This window comes from Crocuta crocuta, unplaced genomic scaffold, assembly GCF_008692635.1.
Source record: "Crocuta crocuta isolate KB4526 unplaced genomic scaffold, BGI_CrCroc_1.0 scaffold156, whole genome shotgun sequence".
NCBI lineage: Eukaryota > Metazoa > Chordata > Mammalia > Carnivora > Hyaenidae > Crocuta > Crocuta crocuta.
Window position 1 is genome coordinate 1,913,026 of NW_027531308.1, and position 21,318 is coordinate 1,934,343.

The following is a 21,318-nucleotide window of genomic DNA, read 5'->3' on the forward strand; positions in this document are numbered from 1 at the left end:
CTCTCTGTCCTTCCCCCGCTCCCTCTCTGTCTCTGTCTCTCAAAAAAATGAATAAATGTTAAAAAAAATTTTAATAAATAAAGTGGTAATGGGGAAAACAGGCTATTTTATTTTTTAAATGCCTGCATCATTGAGCATGAGCAACAGAAGGGTAGAGTGGAAAAGGCATTTCATTGAGAATCAAAGGACCCAAGTGGTAGGCCCAACTCTACCAAAGAATAAAGTCATTCAGTCTTTCTAGTTCTCGGTTTTCTCATCTCTAAAATGAGAACATTGGACAAGTTGACGTATAAGTCCCTTCCAATTCTGGTCCCGTGACTCTAGAAGAAACTTATGGGCTGTTCCTGTGGGTTATGTAACTCTCTACAGTCAATGTAATTTTCATTTCAAATGAAATAAAAGTACATGCTACAGAGCATGCATTTGGTTTTATCAGTATTGTGGCTGCTGCAGAGTTAGGAGTCGTGTCTGGTGTGAAAGGGGACATTCCTACTTTCTTCCGTTACTGGTTTTGCTCCAAAATATGTATGTTTGGAATTATAAGACAGTCCTTTAAGAAATTACAGCAGTTATTGCCTTTCTCCACTTATGCACTTCCAGTCTTTTAATAACTGGGAGCCAAAATTCCCTGGCCAGTAGTTTTAATTTGCATTAAAAACAGATTTATTCTTTACAGAAGCACAAAGAATTTATGGGACTCGGAGCCGCAGCTCCGGCTTGGATCTCACCTAATCATAGCCATGGAATCAATTAACAGTTCATCTGTGAAATGTGATAAAATCTTATGAGATACATATTGCCCAATAACTGAGAACGAGATGAAAGTATTCTCTATAATAGTGACGGGGCTTCAGGGTTTTACAATTGCCGTTGAATAGAGCTCCATTAGAAGCTCAGTATTCAGGACGGNAGTAAACTGGCCAGCCATTCTTGCTTTGATTAGTTTCCAACACCCTAGAAAAGGGGGCCATTGATTTAAGTGTTCTTGCTCATGGCAAATGAGCTTGTGAGGCTTTGGACGGGTGGGGGCTGGGGGTGGGGGACTAAGTGCAGAGCTATAAATTGCTACAAAGCCAGCGCCTCCGAGAAGAGCTGCTTGGGAGGCCCCGGCAGTCTGGTGTGCAGCGAGCCTCCATGGGGTAGGTCAAGAGATTCATAGCGATACCTGAGAATCAACTTTGGAAAACCTGGATCCTTTTCTGCCGGATTAGAGATCATTTTTTTAAGATCAAAGATGATTTTTCATCCAAACCCTCCTGTGCCTTCAGTTCTGTCTCTTCTTATACATTGGTGGTTTGTATTCTTGTATCATAACAAGCTTTAAAATGTAATCTTCTTAGAGATCATCTATTTTAAGTCTTATTTTACCCTTGAGAAAACTGAGAGTTTGATGGTGAGTGATTGACCCGAGATCACGAAGCCAGCAGATGCCAGAATAAGGATAGAGCAGTCTCTTGATTTTCCATGAAACGCTCAATAGATTAATTATTCCCGATGGGCTGTCTAACCAGTGCTAATGCTGCAGAATCAATATGTCATATTTATAATCCATATAATCATTAAACATAAGGTGTGGAGCTGGTAAATGATGTGGAATTGAGATGAAGAACAAACTCATAGTTTTTATCTGCATAAGCCCTGGAATTCTACATCCTCATTTTCATACATGGAAGATATGGCCAGGAGTATCAGGTTGAATTTCACGGACAATTGGTTTGAACAAATAGGTTTTCTGAGACTTGGGGTTAGCCACAGTCACTATGAGGCTGGGCTTCTTAGAGAATGAATATGTGGGAAATCCCCCCAAAATGTCCCCATCTTGATGGTTTTGACAGTTTCCCATCCTCTGTTTCCCCCCCTACCTGTTGCAGTTTTGAAACAACAGTAGGATACTTTGGGATGAAGCCAAAGTCCGGTGAGAAGGAGATCACACCCAACTACGTGTTTATGGTGTGGTATGAGTTCTGCAGTGACTTTAAGACCATTTGGAAGCGGGAGAGTAAAACCATATCTAAAGAAAGGTAAGGTTCTAATGGAGTCATCAATATCTCCCTCAGGAGTCTAGGAAACTGCCTTCTCAAACCTCACCAAGTGTGTGCATTTCACACACACCAGTATTTTCTTTCAGATCAAGATTGAGGAAAGATTATTGCCTGGGGGCTCATGGGGGAAATCCGGGGGAGGCATGCTGTCCACATAAGCAGATACGCTCCCATGATCTGATAAGTTACACTTTCTTAACCCCTTCCAATTACTAGCTAGTAAATGAAAGGGGGGCTGTGCTAATTTGCAACAGATTGGTTCTCTGTGTATTTTCACATTGGCCCAGGCTAAATGAGGCAGCTTTGCTGTCGCAGACAGTATAGACAAATAAAAGTGAATGCTTTTCCCATTAATATACTGAACTTGCATCAAAAGGAAATCTCTGAGACTCGGGCCACACTTAACACAGTGTCGAAGCCCCGCTCTGGATTTACAGCGCCACTTCTGACTCCTCGTATCCTGCTGAGGACATCAAACTGCTTGCCGCTCAAACTCGTTGCAGCCTCCTGATTTTATTAGTTGGGGGTAGAAGAAAAACCTCGCCTCTGAATAGAGGGAGAAAGAGAGAGTGTGTGTTCATTCTGCTTAGAAAGAGACTAAATTTGGCCCTGTTTATCGTGGGCTGGGGGAAGCATTTCTGCTTGATCACTGTTTTGATCAGGTTGCCACTGTTGTGCAAAGGGTGTCATGCATTTGAACTTCAAAAAGGTCTTGCTTATAATGCTGCTGCAGAACAGATGTATGTGAGTGTCATTCAAAGTGGAGTAGAAGGAGACAGAAGACTTCTACAAATTAAGGGAAATGGTTTAAGTAATTATAGCATCCTTATCTCACTGAACATTGAGACATGAAGTTCCATAATTTTTGTTCTTTACTTTGTAATCAGAGACAAGGCATATGCATAATACACACACACACACACACACACACACACACAAATATGTTTCACCTTAAAAAGCTATATTTAAAGAGATGAAGGTTTAGAGATTTTTGACCCAGTCAAAAATATTTTCTGAGGGAATTTTTTCAAAAGCCTGCTTTTTTTCTGAGGAAGTCAAAGACCTTTAAAAATGTTCATCAGCATATGTCTCTACCATTACTTTTTTGAAAACATGGGAATTAAAGTGAGTATATCCATTATATAGATAAACTGATGCAAAGAAATAGTTGTGACATTCTTAAGAAAATAGATTATGAATAACGTGGAGAAAAAGAACCCTAAAAGTCTTGGCACTCAACTTCTTACTCTCGTCCGGCGGTTGCTTGTTTTGCCTTTTCAGCTAATAACCTGCTATGGAACAACTTCTATTCCATGAGCCCCATTGGAAAGTGCTAGAGCCGAGCGCCTGTCCTTCTAACAGGGCAGCGGCTGGGCATCAACTCTCCACGCCCGCACCTGAAGGCCAGAGAGTCCAGCAGCGGGTCCCTTTGCTTAAGACCTTGCATCTCAGATTTTGAGTGTAATCCTTAGTGAATTTGCCCTTATAGTCGGAGCCCTAAAAAAATGCCCCCCAGCAAAAACAGGGCAATTAATTGCTTTTTATCTTAATAATCTTGCACTGAAATAGTGAACTATAGTCCAGATTAAGGAGATGTTTCCTATCGTAGAAGTGAGAGCAAACTAATTGTGAGTCTGAAGTGGCGGTGGTCTCCAGCCATCCTTCAAAGTGGCCCTTTCTCCTAGCCACCGGCGTTTCCAGCACTGCTTCCTGGGTGCAGCTGGTGAATTGCCTACTTCACACTCTGTAAACCAACACCTTGAAAGGGTCATGACTTCACAGGACCCTTCTCAGGTCTCCTCATTTAGCAATTTCAGGGGTCTCTTCATTCCAGCCGAGCTTTGGCGAGATGGATCACCAAGGTTGCCAACCTAGAAAAACATCTCTGAAGCTAATGACAGCTCATAAAATATTTTTGGAAGCAGTTTGTTTACAGAAATCTATTTGTTAGGAAATGCTGGCACATTATGTATATGACTGTTCATCTGGTTAAACAAATTGATTAATATCCAGGGTTTCTTTGTGGTGTGAGGATTTTTTTAAATTGTCCTCTATCTGCTAAGCTATTGGAATCATATATTCATTAAGCTAAAATAAGCAGGTAACTTGAATTCTTCTATTATAATTACATGAGAAACAATATGATTTTGTTTTGACACCCATTTAATCATGCTCAATATTGTTATTTTTTATTAGACTTTTCCAAGAAATCCCAACAACACTAAATGTCAGGATATGGTAACATAACATAGTACAAAGACATCTTCAAAAATCAAATTCAAAACCAAATGAAATCCTGATAGCTTGTAATTATTAAAAAAGAAAAACTATAGTGTGGGATTCCATCAAAAGAAATTTTGCCTATTGGATTTTTTTAAAAAAATTTTAATGTTTATTTATTTTTGAGAGAGAGAGAGAAACAGAGTATGAGCAGAGGAAGGGCAGAGATAGAGGGGGAGACAGAATCCAAAGCAGGCTCCAGGCTCTTAAGCTGTCAGCACAGAGCCTGATATGGGGCTTGAATCCATGGACACAAGATCATGACCTGAGCCAAAGTTGGACGCTTAACCTATTGAGCCACCCAGGTGCCCCTTGCCTATTGGATTTTTAACTATATTTGAAGGCCAATTAAAATCCCCAAAATCATTGGGAAAAATTAAGGGAAAGTGATAGTATTTTCAAAAGTACAAATACACTTCCAAATGAAATGGAAGTGCTGAGAACTTTAGGCCATTTGTAGTCAATCTGTGGTGATAGAGTATTTACTTCTTGTGCTGCCTAGCATGTTTTCCACCAATACACATTAGCTTGATGCAAAATTGAGATGGATGCAGTTTCATAGCAGGGTGATGATTGCCCCTCATAAAACCCAGAATAACCTCTAACCACACAGATAACCATACAAAAACATCTAATGTTTTTGTGCCTTGGGAGTGAATGCTATACCATAGCATTGAGCTGCTGTCAGGACATAGGTCTGTGTTTGAGTAGAGGAGACATTGTATTTCACTAGGGATGTGATTTACCTGCAGATTAACTATATCAGTAGAAGAGAAAGCTCCTATGTGATGGCATATTAATGTCATTAAATTGTAAGGTGTTTAAGCCAACATTGGGCAGAAGAGCAACTTCTGTGTCCAGGCACGAATCCAGAAAGCCTCACTCCCTAGACCTTTGGTCTGTGGCCTGCCCATCCTCATGCTGTCTCAAATACTGGATGGATAAGTTCCAGGGCAGTGAAATGTACCAGGGCCCTCTCTTACCCCTTCTGATGATAGACAATACTCAGTAGTGCAAAAAAGACCTCTAGATAGAGAGTTGAAAATCAACACTCTTATGCCAGTAATTTGCTATGTAATATTGAGCCAGTCGCTTATTGCCTGGGGGACATACAATTGTCCCATCTGTTAAATATATGTATTGGAATGAAGCAGGAAGTAAATGCTCCCTGTGATCTCTTCTAGCTAAAAATCTCTATGAATCCAGAAAGTACTTCTCTAATATTCTGAGAAAAAGAGTGTTTAATTTCTGAGATAGTGTCTCCCACCTTTGCTCTTCAGCTCATTAGAGACTGTATTAGAAGACATTTCTAGCCAAGGTCTAGCAGAGAACTTGGGAGAGATTTTGGGGGCAGGGAGAATTTTCATTGCCTTCTTGATTGGTAACTGTCTTTAGCCAACTTGCCTTGTGCCCAGAGTACTTCCCCTCAGTAGTAATATTGGTCTTAGAGACAACATTTTTTTAAGTGAGGACGCAAAAATGTTTTCCTCTGCTCATGTGTGCCTAACATTGCATTTAATGATTTATTCAAGTTCATCAAGACTTTTACCCTCAGAGGCAGCTTTGTCTCATTTTCCTTTTCATGTACTTTTGTATTTGCACCTCTTGCTATCCAAGCACTCAATGATTTTCTTCCACCTATTTCTTCCACACATTTCTTCCACCTATTAAATCAACAGATTATCCAAGCATATGCATAATTATAAGGAGGTAACCTAATTTTTGCTGCTTTTATTGACTATGCTTTACTCATTTTCTGCTTTTTTTTCTGTTTAATTTTTCTGGGATATAGGACCCTTTCTTATGAAATGTTTCACTACTTAGGATATTTTAAGACTGCTCCCCACACATGCCCACCTAGAGCCCACAAACCACTACCACACACAAAATGAGCTCTGAATTTGCAAAAGGTAAAGAAGTCTCAGAGGATTCATGACTCCAGGAATAAAATCTTGGCAAATACTTCACCCTGAGCCAAAGCACACTTTTAAAGTATCATTTAAGAAAAAACCCATAATAGGTAAGTAATGAGTGAAGAAGGAGTTTGGTGAATTTTATGAAAATGCAAATAAGAAATTTCATTATACACATAGGTATCATTTACACCCTGGGGGAATGGATGGTTACATTGTAATTTTTAGTTCAGCTCAGTCCCAACAGAGTTTCTGTTCTAAGTCTATTACTTGCAGCTATTATTGCTAATTATGCAATTGCCATGCCCTTGACAGCAGAGAGTTCAGAGCTGTTGTGGGCTTATCCTGAAGGCTGTCCTCACAGCTCCCTCCTGCTCAGGTCACTTTAGGACCAGGAGTTGGAAACTGAGAGAGGCCATCGCTCAGCCCACAAAGGAGCCATTGATAACAGTGTAGATGTTGCAGAAATCCCTCTCTTTATATGATAAAGTTATTCCTGGAAAATTTTCCATAAAATAAAATTTGTATTCATTGAATATTGCTTCCCGACTGACATGTATACATGGTCATTACAGGGACTACTAACAAGTTAACTTTCTCTTCTCTCGTCCTCTGTTGTATGGTCAAATGATTTGTGTACACATAACTGCTAAGTTTTATATATTGAAGGACTCCTTTAATAATAGAAATAATCACCCCCTAGTTGGCAAAACTTTTAATTTTTCTAAGTCACATTTGAAGACAGTTCTATACAAATACACAAACAGTAAATGTCCCAAAGAGCTGACTTATGAACAGAATTATTGTAATCACAAAGAATAAAGCCTGATGATTTCCCAAGCAATAAATTTAAAACTACTTCTGCAGAATATCTCATGAATAAGGAGAGGAGACGGTAGACTTAAAAATGGTAACAAGTTCAGGATCATTGATTTGAGAAAAACCTAAAACACCTCTTCTGACCCTCTGTCCTCTGGAAACTGTCGTTCCATCTCTTTTCTTTCCCTTCTAGCTTCTTAAAAGAAGAGTTTATGTTCATTTTCTTCTTTTTTGTTGGCACACACTTCTTCCTGTATCAGTAAGGACAAAGCCTCAGCTGCCATAGCAAAGGCCAAAATAACTATTGCTTAAACAAGAAAGATTTATTTTACTTTTGCATAATGATCTGTGGAAGTGATCTGTGAAGGAGATCACTAGTCCTTCATCTCCTTTTGTAGCTCCTCCTTTTCTTCTATTGCTTAAGAGTGAACTTTTCCCAAGGTCCACACATCAGTGTTCCTCTCTTCTGCTCTCTACCTCCTCCCTAGCTAGTCCCCACTATTTTCGTAGCTTCCCCTACCAACTCTCTGTCATACCCCTCCCAAGTCTTCCTTCCCACAACCAAACTCTTGGTTCCAAGTCTTAGACCCAAATCTCCTACTGCACACTGAACATTCCCACAGGATGCCCAGCTTCTATCTGTAATTCAGTAAGACCCCATTGGAATGTACTTTCTCTTACCGGAGACTGGCTCCTCCCGGGTTCTCAACCTTTAGTCTGCATCACTGTGCTCCTCTTAGCAGCCACAGGTGGGCTGGAAACCTGACTCATCCTTAACTCCACGAGATTCATTTTTCACCTATTGCTGACTTCTCAGTTTTACCTCCTCAGTGGTTATTCTTCGTTTTACCTTGTTTTCACAGTGGCTCTGCTCTCTTCAGGACCTCATCTCTCACCTGGGTTATTAGAACATCCTTCTGTTCTGTCTGCCTATAGGTTTTCTACTTCCTCTCTGTCCTTTAATATTGTATTCAGTTATCTTTCTAAAATAGAGATTAGATTACGTCTATGTCTTTAAATGTATTCTGCGGTTTTCTATTACTGTCAAAGGGAAGAGAATTGGCCATCGATGGCACTTATATTTATTAACTCATTGTGTCCTTACAACAGTCCTGAGGAAAAGGTGTATTGCTATTTCATAAAGAGGCATAGAAGAGAATAAATGAACTGCCAGGGTCACAACATCACTATTAAGCAACAGAATGGGGATAAAACATGGAGGTTTTATTTGACACCAGAGCTTGAGCTCTTTCAAGTGCTCCATATTCTCTCCCAAATTAGAGCATGAGCCTCCAACAACTTGCCCTTAATTCACTTTCCAACCTCATTTCCTCTGGCCTCCTCTCACATGTACCTACCATGATGACTCATTGTTTCTCACACCTACATACTCTTGCCTTGTGTTCTCACTGGATAAATTCTTGACATTGTGTTGTCCCAGGTTATTTCTTGCTGGTCAAAATGTAGTCATTTATTAAGGACTGCCTCCAAAACCAGCTTCTCTAGATATTTTCTTAAATGCCCTTACATAGAAGAACTACCTCTTCCTCTGGTCTCTGACCACATGTTTTGTTTTGTTTTGTCTTGTTTTGTTTTGTTTTTAACATCCTTTAGGACTTAATTCATCCCAGCTTGTTATTTGAGTAGTTTATGTGTCTTTTCCCACTTCTAGGACATGAACCCATTCCTTGTTTATTTCCTATGTTGCATTCTCCAGCACAGAGCTTAATAATTGTTTATTGATATAGAAGGGACTTCATGGCATAGTGCAACATGATAGTAAGTGGACATTGAAGATCTGGTGTGACATAAGAGTTTGGAGGAAGAAGTAATCCCAAAGAAATGTGGAGGTTGGGGAGGACTTTAGGAAGATACATAGCTGGGGCGCCTGAGTGGCTTAGTCGGTTAAGCGTCTGACTTTCGCTTAGGTCATGATCTCGCGGTTCGTGGGTTCGAGCCCCGCGTTGGGCTCTGTGCTGACTGCCAGCTCAGAGCCTGGAGCCTGTTTCAGTCTGTGACTCCCTCTCTCTCTGACCCTCCCCTGCTCACACTGTCTCTCTCTCTCTCTCTCTCTCCTAGAAATAAATAAAACATAAAAAAAAAATTTAAAAAAAAAAAAGGAAGATAGATAGCTATAAACAGGACCCCAACGAGCACAAAACTGCAGATGGAATTCAGAAGCCAGTGGGAGAATGTTGCAGATCAGCTGCTCCTAAATCTGATAGGTCTTTCAAATCAAATTGTAAGAAAGCAAATAGATTTATTGCATCAGAGTCCCAGTGTGGGGGATGGAGCCCAGGAATCTGCAGTTTTAGAAAGCTCACCTCAGAGAGGCCAGAGCAGGAGCATATTCTGTGTTTAGTTGCCTCAATTAATGCTTGGCTTCACCCATCCATGCCTAAATGTCTCAGGTGAGCTTTGGAAGTGGGAGAGAGAAGGACTCTTCCCCTACTGTAGTCTACATTAATTTTTGCCATGCTCAGCTAAGTTTAGGAACAAGTTTAGAATCACCAAGTTTAGGTGATCTTGAAGGTATATTCCAACACTGATACCCCATGATTATAAGTAGGAAATGGGCTGGGCATTGACAGAACAGATGAAATTAAGCGGCTTGGGGAGGAAAGGGGTAAGGACATTCTTGGAATCATATGGCAAAATGGGAGATTCAGTGCCCATTTTGGAGGAATCACACAGCATGATTTCTGGGACCAGCCTAAGTGCCATCTTTTCTGTGTGTCCTTCTCTGCATACTCAGTCTGCATGTCTCTCGTGTGTATGCATTTTGTATTACCATAATACAGATTTGTAGCATGTAATCAGCTTGATTTAAACACATACTTTTAAAAATGCCTATTATGTCTTAAGTGCTGTACAAGTTATGAGACCCTGTTCTGGAAGGATTTAATCTACTGATCACATGTTGCCTCTTTCCTGAAGTAGTCCCCAGTCTCTGTGAGCTCTTTCCTCCAAATCCGTGGAGGGTTACTGCCCCTTCAATTTTGGCAGTAGTGATTCCTTTTTATTTCATTCAGTTATAGACATTTTCTCCCATAAATAAATCATAAGCCCTAGAAGATAAGGGCAGTGTCTTATACTTCTTTGTTTTCTCTCTAGCACCTTATGTATTTCCTTATACATAGTAGGTGCTCAATTAATATTCACCATCTTGCCCCTCCCCATCTCAATTAATATTCAATAAATAAAAGATCTCTGTGCTTTCTTTGCTGTGTTGAAATTGATTACAGAATTTTCTGTCTGCTACTGATAGATGAAAGGTCTTATTTATTTGGATTTTTGTAATAGAATTCCCCAAATATACCCAATATGGGTTGCTTTTGTCCCAGCATCTATAATCTGAATAGCTTTGTTAAAGAGGATAGACATGTTCTGAACAAAAGAGATTAGTTAATGGGGTAAAACAATCACCTTCTCTGTTCTTGACTGTATTACCTTCAATTTATTTTAAAAAAAAAAAAAAGGCTAGAAAAAACAAGGAAGTGAAGATCCTTGGGATTCATGGTTGTGCCAAGGACCTTAGAGAGCATCTGTCCACACTCTATTTCCTTGGCTTGGCAGACAGCAATGGAAACCTACAGTAAGTCTCCTTCATTCAGCTAGGATATATCTAAATTGCTTATCTGTAGGACTCCTGACAGCTCTCGCCTTGGGCACAGAATAGATGAAATAGGGGGCTGCCTGGATAGCACAGTTTGAGGGGTGTCAGAAAGGCAACTTGCTTCACGCAATTTCCCGTTTCCTCCTCCTTTTTATTTCAGTCCCCCGTGCAAACAGGCTCTGATCAGTTCTAGTTTTTGGTGAGGCTTGGTAGGTGGTATAGGTTCAAAACCAAAAGGTGGGGGGTAGGGGGGGTGATGGTGTCTACAAGCACATGCATGTCTTCATTATCAGGATTGGAAAGGTCTTCCAAAGACTAACCGTGTGTTGCAATTAAACTTGAGATTTATGACACGGGGCCGGCTTTGGTTTGCAGGCTCTCTCCCAGATGCCCCTCCCTGAAGGAGGAAACACAGTGCTGTTACCTTTCACTCTGCACCTACATTGCCAGGCGGCTCAGGGTGCTTCGTCTACCAAGTGCAGAGTGATTGGCTTTAACTGCTTGTGCATTCCAGGGCAAGTCCAGGGACCCCTCCACTTCCACTCCCCTGTAGCCTGGGAGAGAAGCTCTGGAAACGGAAGCGGCCTTTGTTCTGCAATTAATCATTTGAAGTCAAAGTCTGTTTGGGTACTACAAGTGATAGCCCAAAAACACTATGAAGTGGCTGATTGTGTAGCTGGTGAAATTCGGTCTCTGAGAGGACTTCCTTTATTGTAAATAGAAAAATATCTTGGGAATGAAGTAGGGAAAATTGTCAAACTTAGGAAGGAGAAGTGATGGGCTCATTTATCCTAGAATAACTTAAAGACTAGATTTTGGTGTGCAAGAAACTCAATCTTTTAAGTCAATGTCCTGTTATTACTTTCCTGCTGGTCTCTCTTACCATGGCTGTTGGGGAGACTGACCTGGGGACCCTGGGCATGGGGGGTGGGAGGGTAATCAGGTCAATGGTCAGACTCCAAAGAGAGATTGGACTTAGAAAAGTGTGTGTCTGTCCAAGTATATAGCCCTGTCAGCCTGTCTGAGATAAATGATTTTGGGGTTACCCATTATTCCATACTGCCTATGCTTCTCTTCTCTGAGTTTTATTTTCTTACCCTCTGGAAACATTCCACATACACTAGTCAGTGATGTTTTCATCGGCTGCTGAGGTGAGGAAGAAATTTCCCTTTACATTGAGGAGTTAATGAGTTTGGTCTTTGCGTTGTTTGTGTTTTACTTCAAGAGTGAAGAGTGACTTTAGTTATTTCATTGACTCTCATAAATATTATCCATGTGTGATAGTTCTACCAAGAATTCAATAATACCTCATCAAAGGGGATAGAAATGAGAGAGGTTCCCATAGCCCCTGGCTGATCTCTTTGATTCCACTTACTTACTTAGAACCAAAGCTGGACATTAGCCCCCTTACCCTGGTTGCTGAGAAACAGCATGAGGACAGTACCTCTCAGAGACTTTAGGAATATCAGAGTATCAGAAGACCTGCACATACTCCATAGAGCGCACAGAGCCTGACTTCTAATGTCTAGTCTTCACTGACTGAAAGGGTAGTCTGGCATAGTGAGGTCCTTCTAAAAGCACATTAAAAACCACCCCTGTGATGTTAATGCTGTCTATGCCACAAGTAATCCTAATGAGAAAAATACCAAGATGTTGCCCTCAGCCATCTTCATCCAAAGTGCCAAAAATCATGTGGTACTGAGCTTTCTTAAGCAAGAAAGCCACTTCCACATCTCCCCAAAGACTGTGCAGTGTTCTTTGTTCCTTGGCCTGATGCTGCTTTGTTCAAGGCTGCATGGAGATCATGGCACAAGAGTGAATAGCAAGTTGGTATTTCATCTTGGTAGCTTCTTCTACCTTTTCCCTAATTTTTTCTCCTAAAGGGAGACCATAAAAATATCATCATTTGCTTATAGAAGAAGCTGTTCCTAATAATGATTGGTAAAGCCATCCCACATTGGGTAGCCAGACTGGCAAGTTAGTTATTTTACACATGTGATCTTCAGGTGCCAACACCACCCTTCTCCACCCAACAAGAACCTTATCCTCCATTCAGAAGGCCCTAGGCCAGAACTAACTTGGCCATTGACAAAGGCATGTTTTTCTCCTGTTTCTTTGTCGATCATGTCCTTCCATGGAGTTCTTGTACTTGTTAGAAAGATTCTGGTTCACATGGCCTTAAATTTTCAGATAAATCTAGTGAAATAGTGGTTTGTACCTTCAGGTTTTATCATCCTGCTTTTTAGAGACCTCAAGTATTCCCTATGCCATGCTGACTTAGAGGCCCATTTCTGTTTTCATGGGTGCATGGAGCCTGCCTTTTTCCCCTTCTGGACTATTTTGACCTTCCCTCTTGAGTGATGAGTGATATTAAAGTCTTCCTTAAATAGGTTCACATTACAGTGGTCAGATTTCATGCTTTTACCAAACATGACTTTCAAGAACTGTGTTCCCCACAATGCCTCCTTTTTCTTTGCCTCTATCCACCAATGTTTCCAACACCATTGATTTTGAATGTCTTCAGTGAAGGTGTGTACTTGGTCTGGGTCACACAGTGACTGATGCTTTAGGTCACATAGTGCTGGATGGGTAACAGAGCTTCCTCTTTGAAGCTTGTGGCACTACAGGCAAGAGCTCTCCTTCCATACTTCTGAAGTCACTTCCTTGGTTCTATTATCTATATTACAAAAGCGAGTGGGTATTAACAAATATACCCTAGCAATGTTACTAGATTATGTATTTTCCACTTTCTGAAATGAATTGGTCACTGTCATTTAAGAGAATTTCTAACAAATATCACCAGTCATCAAACAGGATGATATTTTGTGGGGACCATTTACCCTTTTGTTTTCATTTTTAAAAAGACTTTATATTTTGAGTGCAGTTTTAGATTTACAGCAAAACTTAGAGAGAGGTACAGAGATTTTCCATATACCTTGGTCCCTCCCCAGGCATAGCCACCCCTGTTATCAGCACTTCACCAGAGAGTCCATTTGTTATGACTGATGATCCTATATTGACACATTATAATCACTCAAAGTTCATTGTTTACCTTAGGGCTCACTGTCGGTATATTTTCTAAGGGTTTGGATAAATATATAATGAAATAGATCCATCATTATAATATCATACAGAGTATTTTGACTGCCCTGAAAATCCTCTGTGCTCTAGTCATCCTTCCCCCCAACCCCTAGCAGTCTCCATAGTTTTAGTTTTCCAGACCATTTACTCATTTTTAAATTTTAATTAAATCCAAGTTAGTTAACATATAGTGTAGTGTTGATTCAGAAGTGGAATTTAGCAATTCATCATTTGCACGTAACACCCAGTGCTCATCCCAACAAGTGCCCTCCTTAATGCCCATCACCGATTTAACCCACCTTCCACCCAACACCCCTCCAGCAATCCTCCGCTTCTTCTCTGTATTTAAGAGTCTCTTGTGGTTTGCCTCCCTCTCTGTTTTTATCTTATTTTTCCTTTCCTTCCCCTGTATTAATCTGTTTTGTATCTTAAATTCCACCTATGAGTGAAATCATATGATATTTATCTTTCTATGACTGACTTATTTCACTTAATATATTCTAGTTCTTTCCACATTGTTGGAAATGGCAAGATTTCATTCTTTTTGATTGCTAAGTAATATTCCATTATATATGTTTTTTTAATTTTAATGTTTATATATTTTTGAGAGAGATTGTGTGTGTGTGTGTGTGTGTGTACAAATACCACATTTTCTTTACTCATTTGTCAATCCATGGACATTTACTCATTTTTAAGCATTGTTTACAGTATGGACCACAACCTGAGCTATGATTTGAGATCAATTATATCCAGATACCAATTAATTGTCTACATGACTTTTGTATTGAAAATAAAATCTAATGCAAAAATAACCAAATAATACAGCTAAAAAATGGGCAGAAGATGATATTTTTCAAAAGAAGACATGCAGATAGCTAACAGACATGTGAAAAGATGTTCAACATCACTCATCACAAAAGAAATACAAATCAAAACTACAATGACATATCACCTCACACCAGTCAGAATAGCTAAAATTAACGACACAGCAAACAACACATGTTGGCAAGGATGCACAGAAAGGGGAACCCTCTTACACTGTTGGTGGGAATATAAACTGGGGCAGCCACTCTTGAAAACAGTGTGGAGGTTGCTCAAAAAGTTACAAATAGAACTACCATATGATCCAGCAATTGCACTAGTAGATATTTACCCAAAGGATACAAAAATACTGATTTGAAGGAAAACATGTACCTGTTTATAGCAGCATTATCAACAATAGACAAACTATGAAAGAACCCAAATTCTATCAACTGGTGAATATATATAGAAAATGTGACGTGTGTGTGTGTGTGTAATGGAATATTACTCAGCCATAAAAAAAGAATGAAATTTTGCCATTTGCAACAACATGGATGGAGCTAGAAAGTATTATGCTAAGTGAAATAAGTCAAAGAAAGACAAATACCATGTAATTTCACTCATGCAAAATTTAACAAACAAAACAAATGAACATGGGGAGGGGAGAGGCAAACCAAGAAACAGACTCTTAACTATAGAGAACAAACTGTGGGTTGCTGGAGGAGAGATGGGCAGGGGCTGGGCTAGATTGGCGATGGGCATTAAGGAGGGCACTTGTAATGAGTACAGGGTGTTATATGTAAGTGATGAATTCTTTATTCTACATCCAAAACTAAACCATGTTTCAAGTAAAAATAAATAAATAAATAAATTCACACACGTGTGTGTGTGTGTGTGTGTGTGTCCTAGCCTCAAACTTAACTATTCAAAAGTTGTTAGGTTGACAGTCTTGTTACAATTCAGACAGTTATTTGACGTGAGAAAGAAAGGAAAAGGGAAAGAGCAGTTGACCAAAACAAAACCAAACCCATTAATTGCAGTCACAGAATTAAGCTGGGAGGAATGTTAGACAGGGTGTAATCAGATGGACCCATTTCAGTTTTGTTTTGGGATTATTAAAAGCAAAGAAAGCAAATAAAAATTGGAGAGTAGAATAGAACTGAAATCAGGAAGATCAACCAAAATTCCAAGCAAGACCATTAAAAAAAAATGAACCATAATGAAATGTAAGGTAACTCCTGCCTTTATGAGAAGTTAGTGGGTATTCCAATGGACTCTTATTTTTGCCACATTTTAGCTCACCTGGATCTTTCCCCACAGTTCTTATCTGTGAGTCTTTGCCAGATATTGTTGATCTCACAACCTTAGAACATATCTGGAAAGTAGAAAGCAGAGGTGAGTGGTAAAGTGGCCATGTTTTGACTTTTAAAGATTTGATATTTTATCAGAGCCCCAGAGCTGGAATCTGATGGCTATGGCTATCATAAAAATCATCCTTTTAATTTTTTAATGTTTATTTATCTATTTATTTATTTTTCAGAGGGGGGAGGGAGAGAGAGAGAAAGGGGGAGGCAGAGAGAGGGGGAGACACAGAATCCAAAGCAGGCTCAGGCTCTGAGCTGTCAGCACAGAGCCCAATGCGGAACTTGAACTCATGAGCCATGAGATCATAAACTGATTTGAAGACAGATGTTTAACTGATGAGCCACACAGGTGCCCCAAATATCATCCTTTTAAAAGGCCTTGTCCTCTTAATCAGTTGTCCAGCTCCAAGACATCCCTGGACAGTTCTTTAGGAAGAAGGCTTGTGTTGCCTCTCATTCTTCCAGAAAGGAAGGTTTTTGTTTGTTTTTATTTTTCTCTTTCCCCCATAGAGGCTTCAGTGGGGTCTGTTGAAGTCCATACACTGGGATTTTCCAATTTTATATTTAAATGGAGCTCTTTCTGTCCAGATGAAAACATACATAAAGCCCCAATATATAAACCATATAAAGCTTTTCTAGCTGAAGCAGGATTTGCAGATATTGGGATCTGGAGGACCCACTAACTCCTCTCTCCCTGAGGCACCTTTGTTGAATGCTAAGGCTCTCTGGAGGATAATTTGAAAACTCTCCTCTAAAGTATTGGCTTTCCCATAGTGACAAGGTGTATAACAGCCTGAACGCTCTAACTACCCCACCTCCTCGATATCTCACTTGGCTCTTGATTAACTGGTGTGCTCAATTCCTACGGTCCTAAATGAAGGCATGTCTGGTGTTACAAACCTCATGATGATTTCAGTATGTTCTGCCTTGTATACCATGAACCAACGAAATCCTGGTTGTCTAAAGAATAAAGACATTGACCTTCTTCAGTCTCCTAGATGGCTGGGTTCTGACTTGGTTTGATTTAGCTGTGGGTATATAAATCAGCCTGTAGAAAGCCCAAAGGTATACCTAGTTTTAAGCTCTTCCAGAAAATGAGTTTGTAATAGTGGGGAACCCAAGCCTATGAATACAAAGGTATGTCACTCTTTGCATTGCAGCTCGCTTAGCTGCCTTGTAACCCCTAGATTCTGATGAGTTAATGAAAAAAGTATGATTTTGTAGATCATCCATCTAGAGGATGGGAATAACATTCTGTTACACTTTTCCACATTCTAAGCAGAAGCAGACTTTCCTCCCCAGATAGTTCTAATAAGAAATCAAGGTTGCAGAACACCTTGCTTCTATAAAGCAAGGACGAAGCAGGAACGTCAGAAGGTGTGTGTCTGGGCCCCATCTCATACTTGCATCTTTCCTCAGTAGGCTTTGGCAGCATTTGAAATTTACTGGGGCCCTCAATAAACTTTAGAGACTCGTTATAATAAGAAAGAAGAAAAGGTAGAGGTTTTAATAGTCCATTTTACTGAGGCATTTATGAACTGAGAATAGTTATTTTCATTCCCTAACTTATTTGTCTGTTTTTTCCCTCTATGTTTCAGATTTTTTGGGGGGAGGGGAAACTAGGAACTTTGAAATCAAATCTAGGTTTTTGCCTGTGAGAAGTCATGAGCAACTATGTGTGATTTTCTAGAGTAAATATTTAGACCAGAAACAAAAATAGAACCAACATCTAGGCCAGAACAAAAAACAAGTCCGTACACAATGGAGCCAAGGGGGAGATTGAGCGTGTATGTGGCTAGAAGTTAGCTAGCCAGTTCTATTTAATTAAAGCAGAAAAGCTCTTGTGTCCTAGGTGAGAGAAGCAAATTCCAGACTCAGAAAAAGCTGTATTAACCTCACTGAGCCTCACTCTTCTCTTGGGCAATGTCATGTGGCTACTTTTAGGAATCCTGGAATGTATACATAAGTTGACATGTATAAATATTCAGCACATTTGGGTGGCCTTGAATGCCCTTTCTTTTTGCTTATTCAGGACTCAATCAGCTAATCAGTAACTAGAACTAGATTTTTAAATGTTTTTATTCCCCACCTCAAGGATAAATGGAAAAGCACCTCTGGGTATTTACTAAACATTTAGACTTGCTTAAGGTGGGAGGGGGGAACCACCAATACAAATCTTTCATTTGCCACTTGGATATTTGCTAACAACTCACTTGTGCATGGGACGCCGCTTGATGTAGGAATAGGGAGGAGACCCAGAAATGCACAAGGCGTGATCCTTGTCCTCAAGTGGTTCCCGTGGTTTAAGGGAAATCAGACACCTATACAGTCATAAGATGAAAAGTCCTTAAGTGCCTGAAGAGAGGCGCAAAGTGCTCTTTCACTTGAGAAAAGAGTAATTACTTCTGGCTAAGAGAGATGAAGGAAGCTTTCATGACTTTGGCACTTAAGCTGAGAGCAGAAGAATGGGAAGAATTTGAACTTATGGAAATGAGTAAGAAAGTTGCGAGGCGAGAAAAGCCATGGTGCAAAGAGCAGTGAATAGATTGGCTGGGACAGGAAGCACATGAGTGAGGGGGAAGGAAAGGGTATTTGATAAGTAATCATATAATATGTTGTACACTGTTCACAGCAACAGTGTTAAGTGTGGTATTATTCCCACTTTTACAGATAAGGAAATTGAGGCTAAGTGATTTGTCTAAGGACAATATAAAACCAGATTCATGTCTGAAAATGTAAGATGGACAAGTAAACTAAGTTTGGAACAGAACGACCCTTGATTGCCAGGGTGGGGAATTTGAATCCTACACTGTAGGTCAGGGGTTAGCAAACTGTGGCTCGTGGGCCAAATTTGGCCCGCTACATGTTTTTGTAAATAAAGTTTGTTAGAACACAGCATTGCACTGCTGTTCATTCATGTATTGTTTTAATGGTTTCTTTCACACTACGACAACAGAGTTGAATAGTCACAGAAATCATATGGCAAAAAGCATGGAGGGAATGGGAAGATGGGCAGAATGAGTAAAGGGGAGTATGAAACACAGGCTTCTGGTTATGAAGTGAATAAGTCACTGGAATGAAAGACACAGAATAAGGAATATAGTCAATGCTTTGTGATACATCATATGGTGACAGATGGTAGCTACACTTGGGTAGAGCACAGTATAATGTAAAGATGCTGAAGTACTGTGTTGTACATATGAAACTAATATAACATTGTGCGTCAACTAAAGTAAAAAATGAGAATACTTAGGAGCACCTGGGTGTTTTTGGCTCAGGTCATGATCTCACGATTCATGAGATTGAGCCCCCTGCCAGGGTCTGTGCTGACAGCTTGGCATTCTCTCTTTTCCTCTCTCCCTGCCCCTTCTACCCACCTCTCTCCCTCAAAATAAATAAACTTTTTAAAAAAAATGAAAATACCTAGAAAAAAATTAGAGAAACTCAATATTAATTCCCTGTCACAATCTTAGGCACTGATCTTTTGATGATCTTTCAGCTATTGTAAAAGGATCTAACAGTCTGCATTATTTTCCATTTTATAGATTAACCTTAAAACTGGATGGACTATTTAAGAAAAAAAATTTTAATGTTTGTTATGTTTGTTTATTTTTAAGAGAGAGAGACAGATCATGAGTAGGGAAGGGGCAGAGAAATAGAAAGACACAGAATCTGAAGTAGGCTCCAGGCTCTGAGAGGGTCGAACTCATGAACCATGAGATCATGACCTGAGCTGAAGTCAGCTACCCAACTGACTGAGCCACCCAGGTACCCCTGGATGGATTATACTTTTAAGATAATATACCCTGGGGTGCCTGGGTGGCTCAGTAGGTTAAGTGTCCAACTTTGGCTCAGGTAATGATCTCGTGGTTTGTGGGTTTGAGCCCCACGTCAGGCTCTGTGTTGACTGCTCAGAAGCCTGGAACCTGCTTCAGGTTCTCTGTCTCCTTCTCTCTTTGCCCCTCCCCCACTCATCCTCTGTCTCTCTCTCTCTCTCTCAAAAATAAACATTAAAAAAAAATTTTTAAAGGACAACATACTCTTAAAGTCAACAATTCGATATATAATTACCTATCTTAAATATATAGCTTATATAGCCTAAATGATCTATATTGGAATTGTCTGGGATATAGCTACGATTCAGATATTAAAGAAAAATAACTTGTCCTACAAAAAAAATTAAAGTATTTACCCTCTGGCCATTGAAGAAAACCTTTGCTAACCCTGACTATAGATGATTGAGGGTCACTAAAAGTATTCAAGAAGGGAGGTGACATTCTCCAAGTTATGCATTACCAATTGAGACTGTGTTCATCAGTAGGATAGAGTGGAGGAGGAAGATCAATGAGAAGGCTATTTCAATACCCTCATCTCTTCACTCCTTGACTGGTCACACTAGCCTTCCAACAAATCTCCCAACCTAAACTTTGAAGCTTAGAGAGTTCAGGCGAGTAACAATAATATGTGAAGTGCACTGAGTGTAAGAAAGCCATCTGTGTGGACAAGCTGGTAGATGGCACCTCCTGACCACCTCAGGACTGCCATACACTAAGGAGTGACAGGAAGCACCACACACTGAGGCTGTGATGCAGATGCCACTCGATGTTACTGTACCTTCCAGTCATGTAAGAGAGGTTGGAACGCTGCCTTCTTATGTGAAGTCTCTGCACTGAAAAATGTTAGCAACTGAGTTCAAACTTACTTATGCCTCCTGTGGCTGATGAAAACTGAATCTAAATTTATTTAAACCCTCTGAAGTTGAGCACACTGCAAGACCTCCGCTCTGCAGTCTCTTCCCACTTGATTTCTAAAACCCTGATTCTGCGTCAATTTACTATGAGAAAGTCTCAGTGGTCTAAATAGAAGACCAAACCAGTCACAGCATTCCTTAAGTCAGAGCCCAATCCAGAGCAAGACATGAACTCTCTTCAGTTCTGTAAAGGCTGAAAAAGAGATGTAGAATCTGCAGAAGAAAAGTTTGAAGCTAGCAGAGGTTTGTTCATGAGATTTCTGGAAAGAAACCATCTCCATAACTTAAAAGTATGAGGTGAAGCAGCACATGCTGATATGGAACCTATAGCAAGTTATCCAGAAGAGTTAGCTGAGATCACTAATGAAAGTGGCTACACTAAAGAACAAGTTTTCAGTGTAGACAACAATCTTCTGTTGGAAAAAGATGCCATCTAGGACTTTCATAGCTTGAGCAGAAGAGTCAATGTCTGGCTTCAGAGGAGAAACTGACTCTCTTGTTAGGGGCTTACACAGTTGGTGACTTTAAGTTGAAGGCAGCGTTCACTTACCATTCTGAAAATCCTAGGACCCTTAAGAATTGTGCCGTATCTACTCTATCTGTGCTCTATAAATGGAAGAGCAAAACCTGGATGATAACACATCTTTTAACA

At 40.0% G+C, this 21,318-nt stretch overlaps 1 protein-coding gene across 1 annotated transcript in view; it reads left to right on the forward strand.

Annotated features, from left to right (window-relative positions):
* The window catches only part of FMN1 (formin 1), a 286,938-nt gene that overhangs the window by 256,942 nt on the left and 8,678 nt on the right, over positions 1-21,318 (forward strand). The window contains 1 exon segment of the mRNA XM_077771645.1: positions 1,872-2,021. Coding sequence (XP_077627771.1) covers positions 1,872-2,021 — 150 coding nt within the window.